Raw genomic sequence first — 21536 nt, forward strand, 5'->3', positions numbered from 1 at the left:
TATATAGTGTATTACTGGAGCCCTATGTGTGCCCAGGTCGAAAGTAGTGCACTATATAGGGAATAGAGTGCCCTTTGGGACGTAGACATTGACTGGGGTTCCCGCACCAGTAAAGATTTCACAATGGCCTTTAAAATGTATGTACAAAAGACGGCAGACAAAAGAGCAGTACCACCCATGTACTATTGCCCCTGTTTACATGTTAATGAGTCTGCTTGTTGATGTGTGTAGTAAGACGACGTAGTTACGTAGTTGTAAGATGTTTACTAAGAGGGCATCTCCGGCAACGGCCTAGTTGTATGGCTGCAGCCCAAGTGGCACAATTTTTCCTACGTAGTGTGCTACTTTTGACAAATAGTAGTGCAATATATTGGGAAGAGGGTGCCATTTGCGATGCAGACTTATGTGTTACCTTGGACTACTACCTACAACATCGGTTCCCCCTATTCATATGTGTAATCTCATTGTTGGTGGGGACATCATTCAGGCTTGGTTTTTAAAAAGGTCCATTGCAGCTGTTTTTAATCTCAATATCAGATCATGTCTGGGCAACAATTAAGTATCCTACTGTGATTGTTTTTCAATTCAACTGGTCTAAAAGAAACAAAAATGATCTGTTATTGGCAGAGAGGTTTGGAACTCTTTCTTATTGGTTTATTAAATATTACCACATGGTGATGTCACCATGGAAGGCCAAAATTCCCTCTCACCAAAACAGGCTGAAATTTCAGGCGGCCTTTTCAAAGAGCTCTTACACTAAAAGGGCATTATCATCATTTTCAAAAGGTCACAGCATTATTCCAATCTCATAGTGTGGAAATATATATAAAACACAAGAAAATCTTGTTTTTGACTGCACTGGGCCTTTAAGGTCTGAAGAGAGGGAAGAAAGGAGGGAGGCTGGGTCCCAGTCCTTGTTCATTAGAGCTGTGTTTGGAGGGCTGCACTCAGAGGGGGAACTACATCTGAACCTGACAGCTACACTGTGGTGAATAGCTCAAAAGATTCAAAAATCTGGGAGAAAGTGCCAAGAAGACAGGAGTCTAAGGTTGTGAGTGTCTGACAGTAGATAAGCCAAAGAGAGAGAGAGAGAAACTTTGAAGATGACACCTGCCCGTTTGGTGTTAGGCTGGTTCCTGCTCGCTGTGAGGACAGTCAACTCTGCTGTGTATCTGGACCCTGAGGAAGAGGGTGAGTTCAGTTCACTTCAACACCACTGGGATCCAACTACTAGAGGGTTGCTATAATACCGTTTTTCCCCAAAAAATTCCGGTTGCAGGATTTCTGGAATAAGCAGGGAATACGCTGAGAGAATCCTCCAAGCTGGAATTCTTTTCAACCAAGCTTTTTGATAAACAAATTAATTTTGGGGACGTTTTCAGGAATTTTGCAACCCTATTCGTGAGCAAATGTCAAGTTGAACATCTGTTTTTGAACTGTTTGTTGATGTGGGTTTAATGTTTGATGGATTTTTTTCAACAATAAGATCCAATAAATCTAGAGATCACATGTATTACAGAAGCATACCAGAAGCAGCATGTTGTCACAGGAGAAACTGGAGTTTGTGATGAAACATGTAGGAGAATGGAATCTATAGATTTAACCTTGCCGTAACAATACTGATATTGTCACATGCTGTGTGGCATAGAACATTCTTAAACAACTGCCCTTATAATAACGGTATAGGTTTACATATTGATACATTTAAAACTCCATTTAACAGATTTAATGCCATCTCATATTACGTTATGATATTTCACATGTGATTTCATGTTCTGTGATTTCATGTGATGTGATTTAATTTGATCTAATTTTATGTTCTGTGATTTCATGTTCTGTGACTTCATGTCAGGGTCAGGGGGACAGGATGTATTTGTAGTCCCTCTGACTCCTTCCTCTCGCCTAGAGCTGAATGAAACTGTCCTCTGCACCAATGACCTGATGGAGGTGGTCATTCCCAGTGCCTTCTTCCTCAACAATGTGCCACCCGTTTATGTAAGTTCTGTTTCACCTAGAATTAATATTTCTTTATAATACAGCTTACTTACCATTAATCTACTGTTACATTTGGTATTAAAGATTACTGCCTGTGTGCTGTGATGTGCTGTGTCATATTGTGCAATATATTGCTCTAGTAATCTCAATACCCAAAACCAAATCACCATTTTAATATTAGGCTGTCACGTGGGTCTACTGCAACTCTCTAGTAATCCCCTCTCTTAGGTCTGGGATTTGCACCTAAATGACCCGGAATGCCGTGGTGTTGAGATTGGAGATGACTATGTCTTCAGCATCAAGACTAATCTCTCTGACTGTGGGACGATCATGGTAAGACTGAGTTTTTCCCTTTGGACATGCCCTTTCATTTCAGGGGCATTGCAATTCTGTAATAATTGCTTTGGAAGATTTACATTTACTTGTGTACGCCAACTATGAAGGATTTAAATCTGTGAAGTAAACAAAGTAGTAACCTTTGTCATTCAGAGCTACCCAGACAAAGTAGAAAGACATTAGTACCAGGAACATAGAGATAAACTACAGTTGGGATTCCTTTCACCAATCACATAAAATCCCCATCAAAGTAAATTACCTAATTTTACGATGCACTTCTGTTTTACTGAGCTCTGGCCTCCTGTCTGGTGTAGTATTGTAGAACCTCCCTGCACTAGTTTGTGTGTGCTAAATAGGAGTTTGGATAGACGCAATGCTTAAAATGACTAGCATAAATAACACCTCTTGTTTTCCTTTATAAATTACATATACATTCACTGGCCAGTTCATTAGGTACACCCATCTAGTACCGGATCGGATCCCCCTTTGCCTCCAGAACAGCCTGAACTTTTCAAGGCATGGATTCTACAAGGTTTCGGAAATGTTCCACAAGGATGATGGTCCATGCTGACGCGATGGCATCATGCAGTTGCTGCAGATTGGACTGAGGTACATTCATGCTGCAAATAGCCTGTTCCATCTCATCCCAAAGATGCTCTATTTGTTTCGGTCAGCAACAATGTTCAGATACACTGTGGCGTTCAATTGTTGCTCAGTTGGTATCAAGGGACCTAACGTGTGCCAGGAAACATTCCCCACACCATTACACCACCACCACCAGCTTGTACCGTTGAGTCCAGGCAGGATGAGTCCATGGTCTCATGCTGCTTAAGCCAAATCCTGACTCTGCCATCAGTATGACGCAACAGGAACTGGGATTCGTCGGACCAGGCGATGTTTTTCCACTCCTCTATAGTCCAGTTTGGTGGTCGCGTGCCCACTGTAGATCGCGGTCTGGCCGTCTGCTGCAATAGCCCTTCCTTTAGAAGGACCGATGAGTTGTACGTTCTGAGATTCCGTTCTGCACACCACTGTTGTACTGAGCCGTTATTTGTCTGTTTGTGGCCAGCCTGTTAGCTTGCACCATTCTTGCCGTTCTCCTTCGACCTCTCATCAACGAGCTGCTGCTGACTGGATGTTTTGTGTTTGTCTCACCATTTTCTGTAAACCATAGACACTGTCGTGCGTGAAAAGCCCAGGAGGTCGCCCGTTTCTGAGATACTGGAACCTGCACGCCTGGCACCAACGATCATATCACGCTCAAAGTCGCTTAGGTCACTCGTTTTGCCCCCTCCAATGTTCAGTTGAACAATAATTTAATGACTCCATGCCTTTCTGGCTGCTTTATATAGAAAGTCACATGACTCACTGTCTGTAAGAGCAGACCATTTTTGTTAATGGGGTGGTGTACCTAATAAACAGGCTGGTGAGTGTAGACCTCAGATATCAGCTTCCTGCACTGTAATAATCTTGTAATCTGTAGAACGAGAGAGGGAGAGACACACAGAGAGAGAGAGAGAGTAAGAGAGTGAGACAGAGAAAGGAAAGAGGGAGGGATAAGTAGCCTATATGAAAATGGGTGTCGTTCGTCCCAAGAGCTACTAGACTTTATTCAAAGCAGCAAGGATGGGTGGGAGCTTAAAGCTCTAAATTATCAGGGTTGACATAGAAATGAGGAGCGTGTTTTCAGACCTGCTGAATAGCCAAGCAATAAATCTTTTTTTTTTTTTTGTAAGATTTTATTTTGGTTTTCAGACAATAGACAAGAACAATAGACAATTTAACAATTCATAGACATGGATCCACTAAACTAGACATGACGTTGGCTAGGATTTAACGCCCAACCTTCAACATAAAGAAAAAAAGACGAATACATTTCAACAACCATTAATGACATCATATTTGCTCAGACCTGTTCCCACTGTATCGACACCTATGTTGTTTGTTCTCATAATAACATACTGTTTTCACTTTTCATCCATTGGTTATTTCTAGTGCTTTCATTTTATGGCACACTGCTTCAAATTGTTCTATTTAGTTTATTTCTGTAGCCCGCATTTTTTCAATAATACTGCATTTGATTCATCCAATGTCTTAATGATGGAGGATCTGATCATTCTATTTCTAGTTAATAAGTATAATCAATTTTTATTTTCAAAATGATTGACGAGAAAAGGATTGTCCAACACAGTGGGTATCTCACCGCACGTTCGGCTGCCATGTCTTGAAAAATGCAGATAGACGGATTAAAAGGTATTTTTAAATTGTAAAACTTCTGAAAGCCAACTGTCTACCGCGAACCATAACTTTTGGAATTTATAGCACTCCTAGAAGGCATGAAATATTGAGTCATTGTTTGTTTTACACTTAAGACATGACTGCCGTTGTGCTGTAGAATTTGTGGATTTTCTCTTGTATATTGCATTTTGTACATTATTTTATACTGGATTAAGCATACATTGAACTGTAATTTTGTTAAGTTATAATACACTCCCTCCATCTTGTGCCAACACCAGTTCTTTTTAGGTCTTGGTTCCAATAGTATATTTTTGTTCTAAGAGATTGCCAGTAGGATAGGCTTTCTGCAAGGTTTAGTATATATTACCTAACATATAGTATCCTTTTTGGACTCAAATAGGATTCCCTCAACAAACGATTTCAGATAGAAATTGTATGGTATAAAACTTGTAAGTTACATGTATTTGAAAATGTCTACATTGGTCACTCCAAATTGCTTATTAATTCTGTCATGGAAATAATTGTATATTACCCAAGAAGTAATTTATGGTTTCTATACCTTTAGTTTTCCATGTGGGCCAATTTATTGGTGAATTCTGAAAAGCTATCCAAGGATTTTTCCATAGGGGTGTGTTTTTAGGGAGTGATATTGGTTCTTGTAGAATCCATTGAATTCTTAACCAGGTTATTAGCTTTATCCATTCAAAATAGACACATTAAAAGATTCTGGGGATGAAAATGTGCATCTTCAATATGGAGGCTACCCATTGTTTCTCTTTTGTGCATTTAACAATATGTCGCAAGTACTGTATACAATTCCAAGGTTAAAATCACCCTCAGAGATTTCCTTTTCCTTTGGTCCACTTTGTATTCCCGCCGTTTATAATCCCTCCCAGCCCGGTCTCATACAGTGGCAGCAGTACCACAGCTCTTTTAACTTTGGTGTGGTTTAAATCTGTACTTAAGACCATGACTGTCAATGTGATGCTTGCTTAGAATGCACAGAGGCATTTCTTGTAAAGCGAGCGGAATGTTAACACTGTGGGGGGATCTCTCCCTCGCTCTACCCTCGCAGTAGTTTTACAAGGTTCCAGCCCTAGTGAAAGTTTTAAGCCTGCTTTGCATTTGGGATTAGAAGCTGATTGGGAAAAGGAGGGAATGCCATAGTTAAGAAACACTCCTTCGTTTCACCTTGTGAGGTAGGAACAGACCCTCTTAAACCTCTTGAACCCCACTGACAGGACCGGAGAGGTACAGGCAGGACCGGAGAGGTACAGCCAGGACCAGAGAGGTACAGCCAGGACCAGAGAGGTACAGCCAGGACCAGAGAGGTACAGACAGGAAGGGAGAGGTACAGACAAGACCGGAGAGGTACAGACAGGACGGGAGAGGTACAGACAGGACTGGAGTGGTACAGACAGGACCGGAGTGATACAGACAGGACCGGAGAGGTACAGACAGGACCGGAGAGGTACAGACAGGACCGGAGAGGTACAGACAGGACGGGAGAGGTACACAGAGGATCAGAGAGGTACACAGAGGACCAGAGAGGTACACAGAGGACCAGAGAGGTACACAGAGGACTAGAGAGGTACACAGACAGGACGGAAGAGGTGCACAGACAGGACGGAAGAGGTACACAGACAGGACGGGAGAGGTACACCGACAGGACGGGAGAGGTACACAGACAGGACCGGAGAGGTACACAGACAGGACCAGAGAGGTACACAGACAGGACGGAAGAGGTACACAGACAGGACAGGGAGAGGTACACAGACAGGACCGGAGAGGTACACAGACAGGACGGGAGAGGTACACAGACAGGACCAGAGAGGTACACAGACAGGACCAGAGAGGTATACAGACAGAACCAGAGAGGTACACAGACAGAACCAGAGAGGTACACAGATCGGACCAGAGAGGGACACAGACAGGACCAGAGAGGTACAGACAGGACCAGAGAGGTACAGACAGGACCAGAGAGGTACAGACAGGACCGGAGAGGTACAGACAGGACGGGAGAGGTACAGACAGGACGGGAGAGGTACACAGAGGACCAGAGAGGTACACAGAGGACCAGAGAGGTACAGACAGGACCGGAGAGGTACAGACAGGACGGGAGAGGTACACAGAGGACCAGAGAGGTACACAGAGGACCAGAGAGGTACAGACAGGACCAGAGAGGTACAGACAGGACCAGAGAAGTACAGACAGGACCGGAGAGGTACAGACAGGACGGGAGAGGTACAGACAGGACGGGAGAGGTACACAGAGGACCAGAGAGGTACACAGAGGACCAGAGAGGTACAGACAGGACCGGAGAGGTACAGACAGGACGGGAGAGGTACACAGAGGACCAGAGAGGTACACAGAGGACCAGAGAGGTACAGACTGGACCAGAGAGGTTAGTAGGTGGGAATGTACTTGAAAAGTGAAATGATCTAACTAGAAATAAATTGAATTTGAAGGTCTTATCGCCCATTATCATTGTGGTCTCTGTCTGTCAAATTGCATACAATATGAGTTTGTTAATGAACCATTTATAAGAACCCAAGGTCAGTGAGCAGTTTTCCTACAGAGTAATTAAGACATTAGTTTCTCTCTGTCCCAAATGGCACCCTACCCGCAATATACAGTAGTGCACTACTTTTGACCAGAGCCCTATGGGCCCATGTTCAACAGTAGTGCACTATATAGGGAATAGTGAGACATTTGAGGCAGACCGTCTGTGGGCCAAACATAGTGAGTGGTAGGCCCAATGGGGGCAATATATACCCTGGTGTTGTTAAGTCTGGACAGTAAGGCCAAGGGTCAATTCATCCTTCTCAATGGTCATGGGACCAGTACTCCTTTTGCCCACAACACGGATCTGAGCACAACCCTGGCACACCTTATCATCTAACCCCTCTTTATAGTTTCTGCCTACTAAACATTTCCACTGTAATAATCACACATTCTTCAGTCACAGAAAACCACAGGGTTGCTGCCTACTGTACATAGAGGCTCTGTTTGGGGAAAGTGTCATCTTGGAACCCAGAACCAAATCTTGCGTGGACTGGCCAGCTGCTCAATTTGACATTTATGTTAACAGTCTTGTCACACGAGACTAAGGAAAGAGTTTGCTAGAGAAGAATGGCTTTTAATAATGTAATAATATATACCATTTAGCAGATGCTTTTATCCAAAGTGACTTACAGCATACGTGCATACAGGCATTTGGTGAATGTAGCAGGGTTTGTGATGAGAATGGTGTTCATTGACTACATACAGCTCAGTGTTCAACAACATAGTCCCCTCCAAGCTCATCACCCTGCTTGGGACCCTGGGACTGACACCCTCCCTCTGCAACCGGATCCTGAACTTCCTGACGGACAGACCCCAGGTGGTGACGGTAGGCAACAACATCTCCGCCATGCTGGCCCTCAGGGGTGTGTGCTTAGTCTCCTCCTGTACTCCCTGTTCACCAACGACTGAGTGGCCGCGCACGACTCCAACACTGACGACACGATGATGGTAGGCCTGATCACTGACGGCAATGAGAAGGCCTACAGGGAGGTCAGAGACATAGTGAGGTTCTAGGACAACCTCTCCCTCAATGTTAGTAAGACCAAGGAGTTGATCGTGGACTACAGGTGAAAGAGGGGAGAGCACGCCCTCACCCACATCGACGGGGCTGTAGTGGAGCAGGTTGAGAGCTTCAAGTTCCTTGGCGTCAACATCACTAAGAACTTAACATGGTCCACACACACCCACACAGTTGTGAAGAGGGCACGGCAGCGCCACTTCCCCCTCAGGAGGCAGAAAAGAATGGGCATGGGCCCTCATATCCTCAAAAGCATCTTGACTGGCTGCATCACCGCCTGGTATGGCAAATGTACCACACTTGACTGCAAAGCACTACAGAGGATGGTGCGGACAGCCCAGTACATCACATGGGCCGAGCTCCCTGCTACCCAGGACCTCTACATCAGGCGGTGTCAGAGGAAGGTCCTAAAAACTCTGCTACCGTCTGGCAAATGGTACCGGAGCATCAGCTCTTGGATCAACAGGCTCCATGACAGCTTCTACCCCCCCAAGCCATAAGACTGCTAAATAACCAGACTGCTAAATAACCAGACTGCTAAATAACCAGACTGCTAAATAACCAGACTGCTAAATAACCAGACTGCTAAATAACCAGACTGTTAGATAACCAGACTGCTAAATAACCAGACTGCTAAATAACCAGACTGCTAAATAACCAGACTGTTAGATAACCAGACTGCAAAATAACCAGACTGCTAAATAACCAGACTGCTAAATAACCAGACTGCTAAATAACCAGACTGTTAGATAGTCAATTAATGGTACCCAAACTATCTGCACTGACTCTATCTTGCACTGACCGTACGCACACTCACTAGACTATACACTGAGTGTACCAAGCATTAGGAACACTTTCTTACTGAAGAGTTGCCCTCAGAACAGCCTCAATTTGTCAGGTCATGGACTCTACAAGGTGTTGAAAGCTTTCCACAGGGATGCTGGCCCATGTTGACTCCAATGCTTCCCACAAATGTGTCAAGTCGGCTGGATGTCCTTTGGGTGGTGGACCATTCTTGATACACACAGGAAACTGCTGAGCGTGAAAAACTCATCAGTGTTGCAGTTCTTGACATAAACCGGTGCGCCTGGCACCTACTACCACACCCCGTTCAAAGGCGCTTAAGTATTTTGTCTTGCCCATTCACCCTCTGAATGCCACACATGCACTATTCATGTCTCAATTGTCTCAAGGCTTCTTTAACCTGTCTCTTCCCATTCATCTACACTGAATGAAGTCAATAAGGGATCAAAACTTTGACCTGGATTCACATGTACCTCTATGTCATGGAATGAGCAGGTGTCTTAATATTTAGTACACTCAGTGAATATACACATTACACACAAACTTTTACACGCATAACTTGCTGCTGCTACTCTGTTTTCTTTATTTTACTCTTATTATTATCTATCCCGATGCCTATTCACTTTACCCTGCCTTCATGTAAATATCTACCTCAAATACCTTATTTTTATCAATCCTGATGTCTAGTAACTTTACCCTGCCTTCATGTAAATATCTACCTCAAATATCTTATTATTAGTAGTATCTATCCTGATGTCTAGTAACTTTACCCTGCCTTCATGTAAATATCTACCTCAAATATCTTATTATTATTAGTATCTATCCTGATGTCTAGTAACTTTACCCTGCCTTCATGTACATATCTACCTCAAATATCTTATTATTAGTAGTATCTATCCTGATGTCTAGTAACTTTACCCTGCCTTCATGTACATATCTACCTCAAATACTTCATGCCTCTGCACATTGATGTGGTACTGATAATCTCTGCATATAGCTCCACATTGATCTGGTACTCTCTGTATATAGCTCCACATTGATCTGGTACTCTCTGTATATAGCTCCACATTGATCTGGTACACTGTATATAGCTCCACATTGATCTGGTACTGATAACCTCTGTGTGTAGCTCCACATTGATCTGGTACTCTCTGTATATAGCTCCACATTGATCTGGTACTCTCTGTATATAGCTCCACATTGACGTGGTACTCTCTGTATATAGCTCCACATTGATCTGGTACTCTCTGTATATAGCTCCACATTGACGTGGTACTCTCTGTATATAGCTCCACATTGATCTGGCACTCTCTGTATATAGCTCCACATTGATCTGGCACTCCCTGTATATAGCTCCACATTGACGTGGTACTGACACTCTCTGTATATAGCTCCACATTGATCTGGTACTGGTACTCCCTGTATATTGTTCCACATTGATCTGGTACTCCCTGTAGAAAGCTCCACATTGATCTGGTACTGGTACTCCCTGTATATTGTTCCACATTGATCTGGTACTCCCTGTATAAAGCGCCACATTGATGTGGTACTGGTACTCCCTGTATATAGCACCACATTGATCTGGTACTGGTACTTCCTGTATATAGCTCCACATTGATCTGGTACTGGTACTTCCTGTATATAGCTCCACATTGATCTGGTACTGGTACTCCTGGTATATAGCTCCACATTGATCTGGTACTGGTACTCCTGTATAAAGCTCCACATTGATCTGGTACTGATACTCCCTGTATATAGCTCCACATTGATCTGGTACTGATACTCCCTGTATATAGCTCCACATTGATCTGGTACTCTCTGTATATAGCTCCACATTGACCTGGTACTGATAATCTCTGTATATAGCTCCACATTGATCTGGTACTCTCTGTATATAGCTCCACATTGATCTGGTACTCTCTGTATATAGCTCCACATTGATCTGGTACTCCCTGTATATTGCTCCACATTGATCTGGTACTCCCTGTATATAGCTCCACATTGATGTGGTACTGGTACTCTCTGTATATAGGTCAACATTGATCTGGTATTTCCTGTATATAGCTCCACATTGATCTGGTACTCTCTGTATATAGCTCCACATTGATCTGGTACTCCCTGTATATTGCTCCACATTGATCTGGTACTCCCTGTATATTGCTCCACATTGATCTGGTACTCCCTGTATATAGCTCCACATTGATCTGGTACTCCCTGTATATAGCTCCACATTGATCTGGTACTCCCTGTATATAGCTCCACATTGATGTGGTACTGGTACTCTCTGTATCTAGGTCAACATTGATCTGGTACTGATAATCTCTGTATGTAGCTCCACATTGATCTGGTACTCTCTGTATATAGGTCAACATTGATCTGGTATTTCCTGTATATAGCTCCACATTGATCTGGTACTCCCTGTATATAGCTCCACATTGATCTGGTAGTCCCTGTATATAGCTCCACATTGATCTGGTACTCTCTGTATATAGCTCCACATTGATCTGGTACTGACACCCTCTGTATATAGCTCCACATTGATCTGGTACTGGTACTCCCTGTATATAGCTCCACATTGATCTGGTACTGGTACTCTCTGTATATAGCTCCACATTGATCTGGTACTCCCTGTATATAGCTCCACATTGATCTGGTACTCCCTGTATATAGCTCCACATTGATCTGGTACTCCCTGTATATAGCTCCACATTGATCTGGTACTGGTACTTCCTGTATATAGCTCCACATTGATCTGGTACTGGTACTTCCTGTATATAGCTCCATTCTTGTGTGTTGTATTTTATTACTATTTGTATTATTATTTGTAGCCCTTTCCTGTAGTCAAATGACCTCGTGGACTCATGGGTGGAATGTATATTTTTCATTATTTCATAAATAGTAAACATTATTTGAAAAAAAACCCTCCTTAAATCTGGTGTTTCTATGTCAAACTGTTTTGTTATATTTCAGTCTTCTGTGATATATATAAAGTGTAATATTGGGATGCAAACAAAAATGAATACATTTCAACTCTATATCTGACCTGGTACAGGTGTCTTCTGTTTTAAAGCCCATAACCATGTGTGTGAGGTGGATACTTTTGTTTCAAAGTAGATTTGTTTAAAACTACCAAGAAACACTGTGTGAGCCTGATTTAGCCCACTGCAGTTAAAGGTTAAACTGTGCGTCTTTGGGAAGGTCTTGTAAGCAAGCATTTGATGGTAAAGTCTACACAAGTTGTATTCAAATTTTATTATATTTGTGTTGCGTATGTCATGGTTATCAATCTCCAGTTACTTCCTAAGTGACTCATTTAGCTGTGGAATAATGTACCAAGCCAGCCAGTACATCACGTTTGTCTGACTGATAGACTTATAGGTCTGCCCTCATAACCTTCATGTTTCCTTGACACTGTTGTTTTTCTGACGTCCTTCTAGGCATCAGATGATACACATATTATGTTCATAAACACCATACGCAACAACGATTTGGATGTCGTCACATGGAACTACATCAACATCACGTTCGTCTGCCGTTACCCAATAAACTACATGGTACAGCAGCCCAATGGGGAAAACATGATCCGAGTGGATGTCAAGTAAGATATCTAGCTAAGGTTTAAAAAATCACATTTGGTAATAGGTTTACATTACGAGTTCACTAACACATGATTTAAACTTTAATTTACGATTGTTCACACAGTCTTTATTGACCAAAGGATCTTATCTAAAAGAGGATGTTTTATGTTCTATGTGGTGCTTACAGTTTGTAGAAAACATCGATCCAATCACCTTTAAGATCTCGGTTGGATGATTCTAACTTCCACTAAAGTCGAATTTTCACTTTAGTCATTCGTGTCAAAAAATGTGACTTTATTGGAAATTAGGATTCGTCCCTCTAACTTTAACTCGAGCACTGCACCTATACATCTGTACTATTCTCTCCAGGACCATCACTCTGAACACAGAAGATGGGAACTTCTCTGTGTCCATGCTGCTTTATAAAGATGAAGACTTTGAGGACAAGTGGACCACTGTGCCCTCCCTGACCCTGGACGACAACATCTACGTTAAAGTGTTGATGGTAAAGATCACCATGTGATTTCTTTCTGTTTGATTCAGTGTCATGTACTGTATCTGTTATCTGTTGTATATTGCAACCACACTCGGCACCATCACACGGTCTTCTTAGGAATGGTGTTGTTGAAATATGAAATCAGAGCTGATCATGTAAAGATAACTAGCCTAACTAAATATCTGCTGGTTACTGGAAGTACCAACAAATGCGTTACCGAATTTGAATGATCCATAACAGACCCTATAATCTGTAGAAGCTTACTGTGTCTGAGACATTTGTGCTTCTTGTTGGATAAAGATAAGCACCTTTAGTGAATGTTGAGCTGAATGACCAGTCTTTGGCATCCTATTCCCTATATAGTGCATGACTTTTGACCAGGGCACATTGGGCACTACATAGGGAATAGGGTACCATTTGGGATATAACCCCAGTCTTTAGTCCTGACCATACACATACAGTACTTGTCAAGTAGGGCGTTGCCGGCAGGTAGCTTAGTGGTTACGAGACTTTGGGCCAGTAACCGAAAGGTCGCTGGTTCGAATCCCCGAGCAGCCTAGGTGAAAATCTGTCATTGTGCCATTGAGCAAGGAACTTAACCCTAATTGCTCCTATAAGTCACTCTGGATAAGAGCATCTACTAAATTACTCAAATGTAAAATGAAAATTATATTGGACACTAGACCTTGTGGGCAGCTAATCAACTACTCAGTCTGTGACAGACTGGACAGTAATGTGAGTGCTGCTGCTCTTGATCCTCTCTACTCTCTGCTGTTATCACTGCTCTGACCCCTGCCTCTCTGTTGTTATCACAGGCTGCTACCACTGCTCTGACCCCCTACCTCTCTGTTGTTATCACAGTCTGTTATCACTGCTCTGACCCCCTGCCTCTCTGTTGTTATCACAGGCTGCTACCACTTCTCTGACCCCCTGCCTCTCTGTTGTTATCACAGTCTGTTATCACTGCTCTGACCCCCTGCCTCTCTGCTGTTATCACAGGCTGTTATCACTGTTCTGACCCCCTGCCTCTCTGCTGTTATCACAGGCTGTTATCACTGCTCTGACCCCCTGCCTCTTTGTTGTTATCACAGTCTGCCATCACCTCTCTGACCCCCTGCTTCTATCATTTCTCTGACCCCCTGCCTCTATCACTGCTCTGCATATTAACTACAACTTGGACTCTAGTTCTCTCCCTCTCTATTTCTCCCCACAGTATCTCTATCCTCAATTCAATTCAATGCAAAGGGCTTTATTGGCATGGGAAACATGTTTATATTGCCAAAGGAAGTGAAATAGATAATAAATAAAGATTAAATGATCAGAAGTGAACAGTAAACCTTACACTCACAAAAGTTTCAAAAGAATATAGACATTTCAAATGCTATGGCCATGTACAGTGTTTTAACAATGTACAAATAGTTGAAGTATAAAAGGGGGCAGACGTTTTGATCAAGAGAGACCTTAAGAAAATATGTACATTTTCTCTAACACTAAACATACAAATATGTATTTTATAAGGAAGGTGAAATCTTACACTTAGTCATTTTATAATTTGATTATGCTGTATTTAGAAAGCATATCAGTAATTTCCAACCTTATTCATACAGTTTTGTTGAATAAGAAATACATCAAATTTTCATATTTGTACTGTATACTTGAGCTTGTGTCCTTAAAAGTGACTACACCTCAGCAATGTAAAACTATTTTTACCAGAAAGGTGAGATTTTAACCTTTCTTTGAGTATGCCGCATTACTAGTTATTGTTTTTGGCCCTCTCATGATAAATAATTACTTTTGGAGATTACGTAGATTACATTTTCGATTACATTTAACTGGTATCCACCCATCTGCACTGGATTTAACAAGTGACATCAATAAGGGATCATAGCTTTCACATGGATTCACCTGGCCAGTCTATGTCATGGAAAGAGTAGGTGTTCTTAATAAACCAATTACTGTAGTAGGGACATTTGGGCAGTCTTGACACAACATTTTGAACAGATATGCAATGGTTCATTGGATCAGTCTTAAACGTTGCACATACACTGCTGCCATCTAGTGCCTGGGCTGGAATAATACAATGTGGCCTTTCTCTTGCATTTCAAAGACGATGGTATAAAAAAAAATTACAAAAATATGGATTTTTTTTCTTTGTATTATCTTTTACCAGATCTAATGTGTTATATTCTCCTACATTAATTTCACATTGCCACAAACTTCAAAGTGTTTCCTTTCAAATGGTATCAAGAATATGCATATCCTTGCTTCAGGTCCTGAGCTACAGGCAGTTAGATTTGGGTATGTCATTTTAGAAGACAATTGAAAAAAAGGGTTGGATCCTTTTGAATACTCAGTGTAGTTTGTACTTCACTGGTTGCCCTTTTCATGTAGCAACAGCTCACACATCTTGCTGCTGTGATGGCACGCTTTGGTATTTCACCTAATATACAGTCGTGGCCAAAAGGTTTGAGAATGACACAAATACAAATATAAAGTTTGCTGCCTCAGTTTGTATGATGGCAATTTGCATATACTCCAGAATGTTATGAAGAGTGATCAGATGAATTGCAATTAATTGCAAAGTCCCTCTTTGCCATGCAAATGAACTTAATCCCCAAAAAACATTTCCACTGCATTTCAGCCCTGCCACAAAAGGACCAGCTGACATCATGTCAGTGATTCTCTCGTTAACACAGGTGTGAGTGTTGACGAGGACAAGGCTGGAGATCACTCTGTCATACTGATTGAGTTCGAATAACAGACCGGAAGCTTCAAAAGGAGGGTGGTGCTTTGAATCATTGTTCTTCCTCTGTCAACCATGGTTACCTGCAAGGAAACATGTGCCGTCATCATTGCTTTGCACAAAAAGAGCTTCACAGGCAAGGATATTGCTGCCAGTAAGATTGCAACTAAATCGACCATTTATCGGATCATCAAGAACTTCAAGGAGAGCGGTTCAATTGTTGTGAAGAAGGCTTCAGGGTGTCCAAGAAAGTCCAGCAAGAGCCAGGACCATCTAAAGTTGATTCAGCTGCGGGGTTGGGGCACCACCAGTACAGAGCTTGCTCAGGAATGGCAGCAGGCAGGTGTGAGTGCATCTGCATGCATAGTGAGGCGAAGACGTTTGGAGGATGGCCTGGTGTCAAGAAGGGCAGCAAAGAAGCCACTTCTTTCCAGGAAAAACATCAGGGACAGACTGATATTCTGCAAAAGGTACAGGGATTGGACTGCTGAGGACTGGGGTAAAGTCATTTTCTCTGATGAATCCCCTTTCCGATTGTTACTCACCAGGCTGGGGAGACCCACTGGAGGCCTGGTCCGTGGAGGAGGCACAGGACTGACCAGGATGGGAAACCCACTGGAGGCCTGGTCCTGGGAGGAGGCACATGATAGACCAGGCTGGAGAGACCCACTGGAGGCCTGGTCCAAGGAGGAGGCACAGGATAAACCGGGCTGTGGGGGAGCACTGGAGTTCTGGTCCTTAGCCTTGACACCCTTACTCCAGGCTGAATGCCCACTTTGGCCCGGCACGGGCGGAGAGCAGGCATTGGGCGAACTGAGCCCTCCCAGCGCCCTGGTGACCCAGTGCACAGAGCCGGCGCAGGATAGCCTGGACCGAAACGGCGCACCGGAGACCAGACACGCTGAGCTGGCACAATCCGTCCTGGCTCGATGCCCACTCTCGCATGGCACTTGCGGGGGGCTGGCATGTAGCGCTCCGGGCTATCAACGCGTACTGGGAACACTGTGCGCTTTACCGCATAACACAGTGCCTGACCAGTACTGCGCTGCCTCCTGTAAGCACGGGGAGTTGGCTCAGGTCTCCAACCTGACTCTGCCCCACTCCCCGTGTGCCCCCAATTTTTGGGGCTGCCTCTCGTCGTGCTCCCTCGGCAGGTTGTTGCAGTGGTCAAATAATTGTTCCCATGTCCAGTCAATCCTTGACTCCAAAACCTCCAGCGACCAGGATGCCATTACCTCCCGAGCACGCTGCTTCATCCCCTCCTTGTGCTGCTCCTTCCTCCGCTGCTTGGTCCGTTGTTTGTGGGTGATTCTGTAACGGCCGTCGTCAGAATTAGACCAAGGTGCAGCGGAGGATGTGTTCATCATTAGAATTTTAATATGAAAAAAGAGAACACTTGACAAAAATAAACCAAAGACGACAGCAAAACAGTCCTGTCAGGAAAACGCACTAACAGAAGACAATCACCCACAAAAACCCAAAGGAAAACCAGGCTACTTATGTGTGACTCCCAATCAGCAACAACGAACTACAGCTGTGCCTGATTGGGAGCCACACACACACACACACACACACACGGCCCAAAACAAAGAAATACAAAAACATAGAAAAATGAACATAGAACGCCCACCCAATGTAACACCCTGGCCTAACCAAAATAAAGCTCAAAAACCCCTCTCTATGGCCAGGGCGTTACACCTTGCCATAAGGCAAAAGTGATAACTAAGTGGCTCGGGGAACAAAACATCGATATTTTGGGTCCATGGCCAGGAATCTCCCCAGACCTTAATCCCATTGAGAACTTGTGGTCAATCCTCAAGAGGCGGGTGGACAAACAAAAACCCACAAATTCTGACAAACTCCAAGCATTGATTATGCAAGAATGGGCTGCCATCAGTCAGGATGTGGCCCAGAAGTTAATTGACAGCATGCCAGGGCAGATTGCAGAGGTCTTGAAAAAGAAGGGTGTATTGATAATATTGACTTTGCATCAACTTCATGTAATTGTCAATAAAAGCCTTTGACACTTATGAAATGCTTGTAATTATACTTCAGTATTCCATAGTAACATCTGACAAAAATATCTAAAGACACTGAAGCAGCAAACTTTGTGGAAATTAATATTTTTGTCATTCTCAAAACTTTTTGCCACGACTGTACATTTTATTTTTCTAATTCTTTGTGGGTCTGTGTAATCTGAGGGAAATATGTCTCTCTAATATGGTCGTACATTTGACTAGGAGTGGGCACATAGCCTGTCTTCTCTTGAGAGCCAGGTCTGCCTACGTCGGCCTCTCTCAATAAGGCTATGCTCACTGAGTCTGTACATAGTAAAATCTTTCCTTAATTTTGGGTCAGTCACGGTAGTCAGGTATTTTGCCACTGTGTATTCTCTGTTTAGGGACAAATAGCATTCCAGTTTGCTTAGTTTTTTGGTTAGTTTTTTCCAATGTGTCAAGTAATTATCTTTAAGTTTTCTCATGATTTGGTTGAGTCTAATTGTGTTGCTGTTCTGGGGCTCTGTGGGGTCTGTTTGTGTTTGTAAACAGAGCCCTAGGACCAGCTTGCTGATGGGAATCTTCTCCAGGTTCATCTCTCTGTAGGTGATGGCTTTGTTATGATGGTTTGGGAATCACTTCTTTTTAGGTGGTTGTAGAATTTAACGGTTCTTTTCTGGATTTTGATAATTAGCGGGTTTTGTCCTAATTCTGCTCTGCATGCATTTTTGGTGTTTTACTCTCTATCTGTTGACCTGGTCAAAATATTTAATGACTGCAGGCCTGAGTCACCTCTTTAGTGTGTGTGTGTGTGTGTGTGTGTGTGTGTGTGTGTGTGTGTGTGTGTGTGTGTGTGTGTGTGTGTGTGTGTGTGTGTGTGTGTGTGTGTGTGTGTGTGTGTGTGTGTGTGTGTGTGTGTGTTTGTGTGTCACTGACTGCGGTCCTGGTTTGTCTCGCTCTCACTTAGATACCGGCTCATCTTTTGCTGCGTGTGGAGAGATGCTGGGCTACCCCAACCAACGACCCGTACAGCAACATCCAGTACACCTTCATCAGGGACAGGTCTGTTCAAAGGGAAGTCAAACATTATATCACTGTGTATTATAAGCCCCTCTCACCACATCTTGCTTTAAATTTCATTCTGTTTGATAGAATTCATAAATATGTTATGGAGGCCTATAAAAATGTATATTTTTGTAGTGTCACATTTTCAACCACACTTGACACCAGCACACAGTCCTCTGGGAATGGTGTTGTTGAAATATGAAATAAGAGCTGCTGAATTGCTTAGACAAGAGACCTGGGGGTGACAACTTCAGACCCCTGTCACATGGACCGGGCCCTGTCTGATGCCGCGTTCATGTCATGTCGGAAACGCCAAAATTTCCGACTTGCTTACTTGTGGTAGAAAGATGATATCAGAGTTTCCCACTTGGGAAGTATCAGACTCAACCAATAGGAAGTTCTACGCAAATAACTTACGTTCATTTTAAATCTGAGGTCCCGAGTTTTCAACATGACGTGAACACTGCATCAGCCATATGCATTTCAGCTCAACAACTGTGCATGTCCTTGACAACCAGGAGGTATGTTGTACTGTTAGCAACAGCACAGCAATAACTTGCACAAGGACTTTTGTTCATTACATCTGAGGACAAAACACTTCGGAGGATTCGTCTTGTCATTACAAGAATACTAATGTTAATGTGTTTGCATTCCCATTATGAAAGATGGATATGTCACAATAGCAAAGTTCTCTGCTCTTACATTGGCATGTGTTCAATCAAAACAAGTGACTGTAGATTCTACACCAGTTTTTTTTGTACAAGATGTTGGAATAGTTTACTAGGAATTATAGGGAAATCCATTAAAATTCGGAGTTTTATTAACAAACACATTCTAAAATGTATGATATCTTATTCAACGGTTGCACATGCTGCCTCTGATACGATCCATTGCCTGCTTTGTCTGCCTGCTCTCTCTCGCTTTCTCTGTCGCTCTGTCTCCCTCTGGCTCCCTCTCTTGTTCTCTGGCTGTCTCTCTCTCTTTCTGGCTCTCTTTTTCTGTCTCTCTTTCTCTGACTCCCTCTCTCTCTGACTTCCTCTCTCTCTTTCTCTGACTCCCTCTCTCTCTGACTTCCTCTCTCTCTTTTTCTGGCTCGCTCTCTCTTTTTCTGGCTCGCTCTCTCTTTTTCTGGCTCTCTCTCTTTCTCTGGCTCTCTCTCGGTCTGTCTCAGCTGCCCCGTTTTGTCAAACGAACCGTTGACAGTGCTGAAGAATGGACAGGGGCCAGAGGCTATGTTCAGGATACAAATGTTCAAGTTCGTGGGCAGCTCTTACAAGGATGTGTTTCTCCACTGCAATGTTCAGATCTGTCACAACACACTTGGGGTCTGTCAGCCTGTGAGTGATCCCTCCCCCCTTTCTTCATAAAGATGATGCCCACTGGCTCGTTCAAACCCTAGTTTATAGCAAGGGCCCACTGCTGTCATAAAATAGACAACAAAACAAACTGATTTTTTAATGTCTATTATTGCAATGAACTTTCATTTTGGAAAATTGAAAACAAAAAGTAAATATGGTAATTAGACTGGGTAATAGTACTGTAATTAAACTATATATATTTGCTTGCTGTACCTTAATATGTCTCCCTAATTTCTATCGTTGATTACTACCCTTCATTTAACAGAACTGTTCTGGTGAGGATAACAATGGGCGGATGAGAAGAGATGTCACTACGGCCCATACAGTATCTTATGGACCAATCAGGCGACGTCTGCCTGAGAGTGACCAACCCAGCCTGAGTAAGTCTCCCAATAAAGGCTCTTTATTTACCATAACCAACATACTGTACTGGGTCATGTTCAGTCGAGATAAAAATGTTGTATTAGAGTGAAACAGTGAGGTACACTACCATTCAAAAGTTTAGGAGGACAAGTACATTAGAGTGTCTAGTTTGAGAAGCAGACGCCTCACAAGTCCTCAACTGGCAGCTTTATTAAATAGTACCTGCAAAACACCAGTCTCAACATCAACAGTGAAGAGGTGACTCCGGTATGCTGGCCTGAACGTTCCAAAATGTTGTGTCCTGCTGAACACACCCCAGCTCATTTATGTTTTCCGTTTTAAAATGGTTTTGCTAAGCGGTGCCCTACTGAATACGTCCCTGCATGTGGCTGACCGAGCTCTTGCCCTGCAGACTCTGGAGGTGTGCCCTCGGTGGAGACCTTTGTCCTGGGAGGCCTACTTGTAGTCCTGCTGCTGTTCACTGGAGTGTTTGGGAGGCTGTGGCTGCGAACCAGACGCTCCTACCCAACACAGGAGGCTCACCTCACCTTATCCAACATACACCACAATTCAGAGGTGGCCCGCTGATCTAACCCAGTAGTTCAAGCAATGAGAACTGATATGAACTGGTGCACGCAGACACAAATTAAAGCATGCACAGGCATGCATGCACACATAAACACACATTACATTTCTGCATAAGGAAAGACGAAAGTATGAATTGACTGTAGTTTGGGGTGTAAATAAAATCTCATTGTAGAAATTAGAGGGATTTTGAAGATGTAAATGAAAACATGTCTCTGCAAGGAGTTTTCTGTGGTTTTTTTTCTAGAGAAAAAATAAAGGTATTTCAAAGAGCTGTTTATGGCGTTTAATTGTAATATTTCGGACCTTTTCAATGTCTATGACAACATATTTCAGTGAGATGTAATATTGTGAGGTTATTGCCCATCTATTTCAGGCGCAGGTCTCTAGCCAAA

General features: G+C 43.1%; 1 protein-coding gene across 1 annotated transcript; it reads left to right on the top strand.

Annotated features, from left to right (window-relative positions):
- The first annotated feature begins 935 nt into the window (after nucleotides 1-935).
- On the top strand, nucleotides 936-21417 carry LOC106611339 (pancreatic secretory granule membrane major glycoprotein GP2-like). Its single transcript, XM_014211467.3, has 9 exons — nucleotides 936-1191; nucleotides 1853-1995; nucleotides 2224-2328; nucleotides 12394-12554; nucleotides 12904-13039; nucleotides 18738-18832; nucleotides 20007-20172; nucleotides 20459-20573; nucleotides 20969-21417. Exons 1-9 carry the CDS (start codon nucleotides 1104-1106, stop codon nucleotides 21142-21144), a joined length of 1185 nt encoding a protein of 394 aa, XP_014066942.1. The 5' UTR covers nucleotides 936-1103; the 3' UTR covers nucleotides 21145-21417.
- Nucleotides 21418-21536: the final 119 nt, after the last annotated feature.

The sequence above is a fragment of the Salmo salar genome, chromosome 09, assembly GCF_965601325.2.
Source record: "Salmo salar chromosome 09, fSalSal1, whole genome shotgun sequence".
In the NCBI taxonomy this organism is placed as follows: Eukaryota; Metazoa; Chordata; class Actinopteri; order Salmoniformes; family Salmonidae; genus Salmo; species Salmo salar.

Excerpts from the sequence above, each read along its gene's own strand:
- LOC106611339 (XM_014211467.3), top strand. The coding sequence starts at position 1,104 with ATGACACCTGCCCGTTTGGTGTTAGGCTGGTTCCTGCTCGCTGTGAGG. Across the intron at positions 12,555-12,903 it reads ATGATCCGAGTGGATGTCAA|GACCATCACTCTGAACACAG; the intron begins GTAAGATATCTA and ends TATTCTCTCCAG. Across the intron at positions 13,040-18,737 it reads TCTACGTTAAAGTGTTGATG|ATACCGGCTCATCTTTTGCT; the intron begins GTAAAGATCACC and ends GCTCTCACTTAG.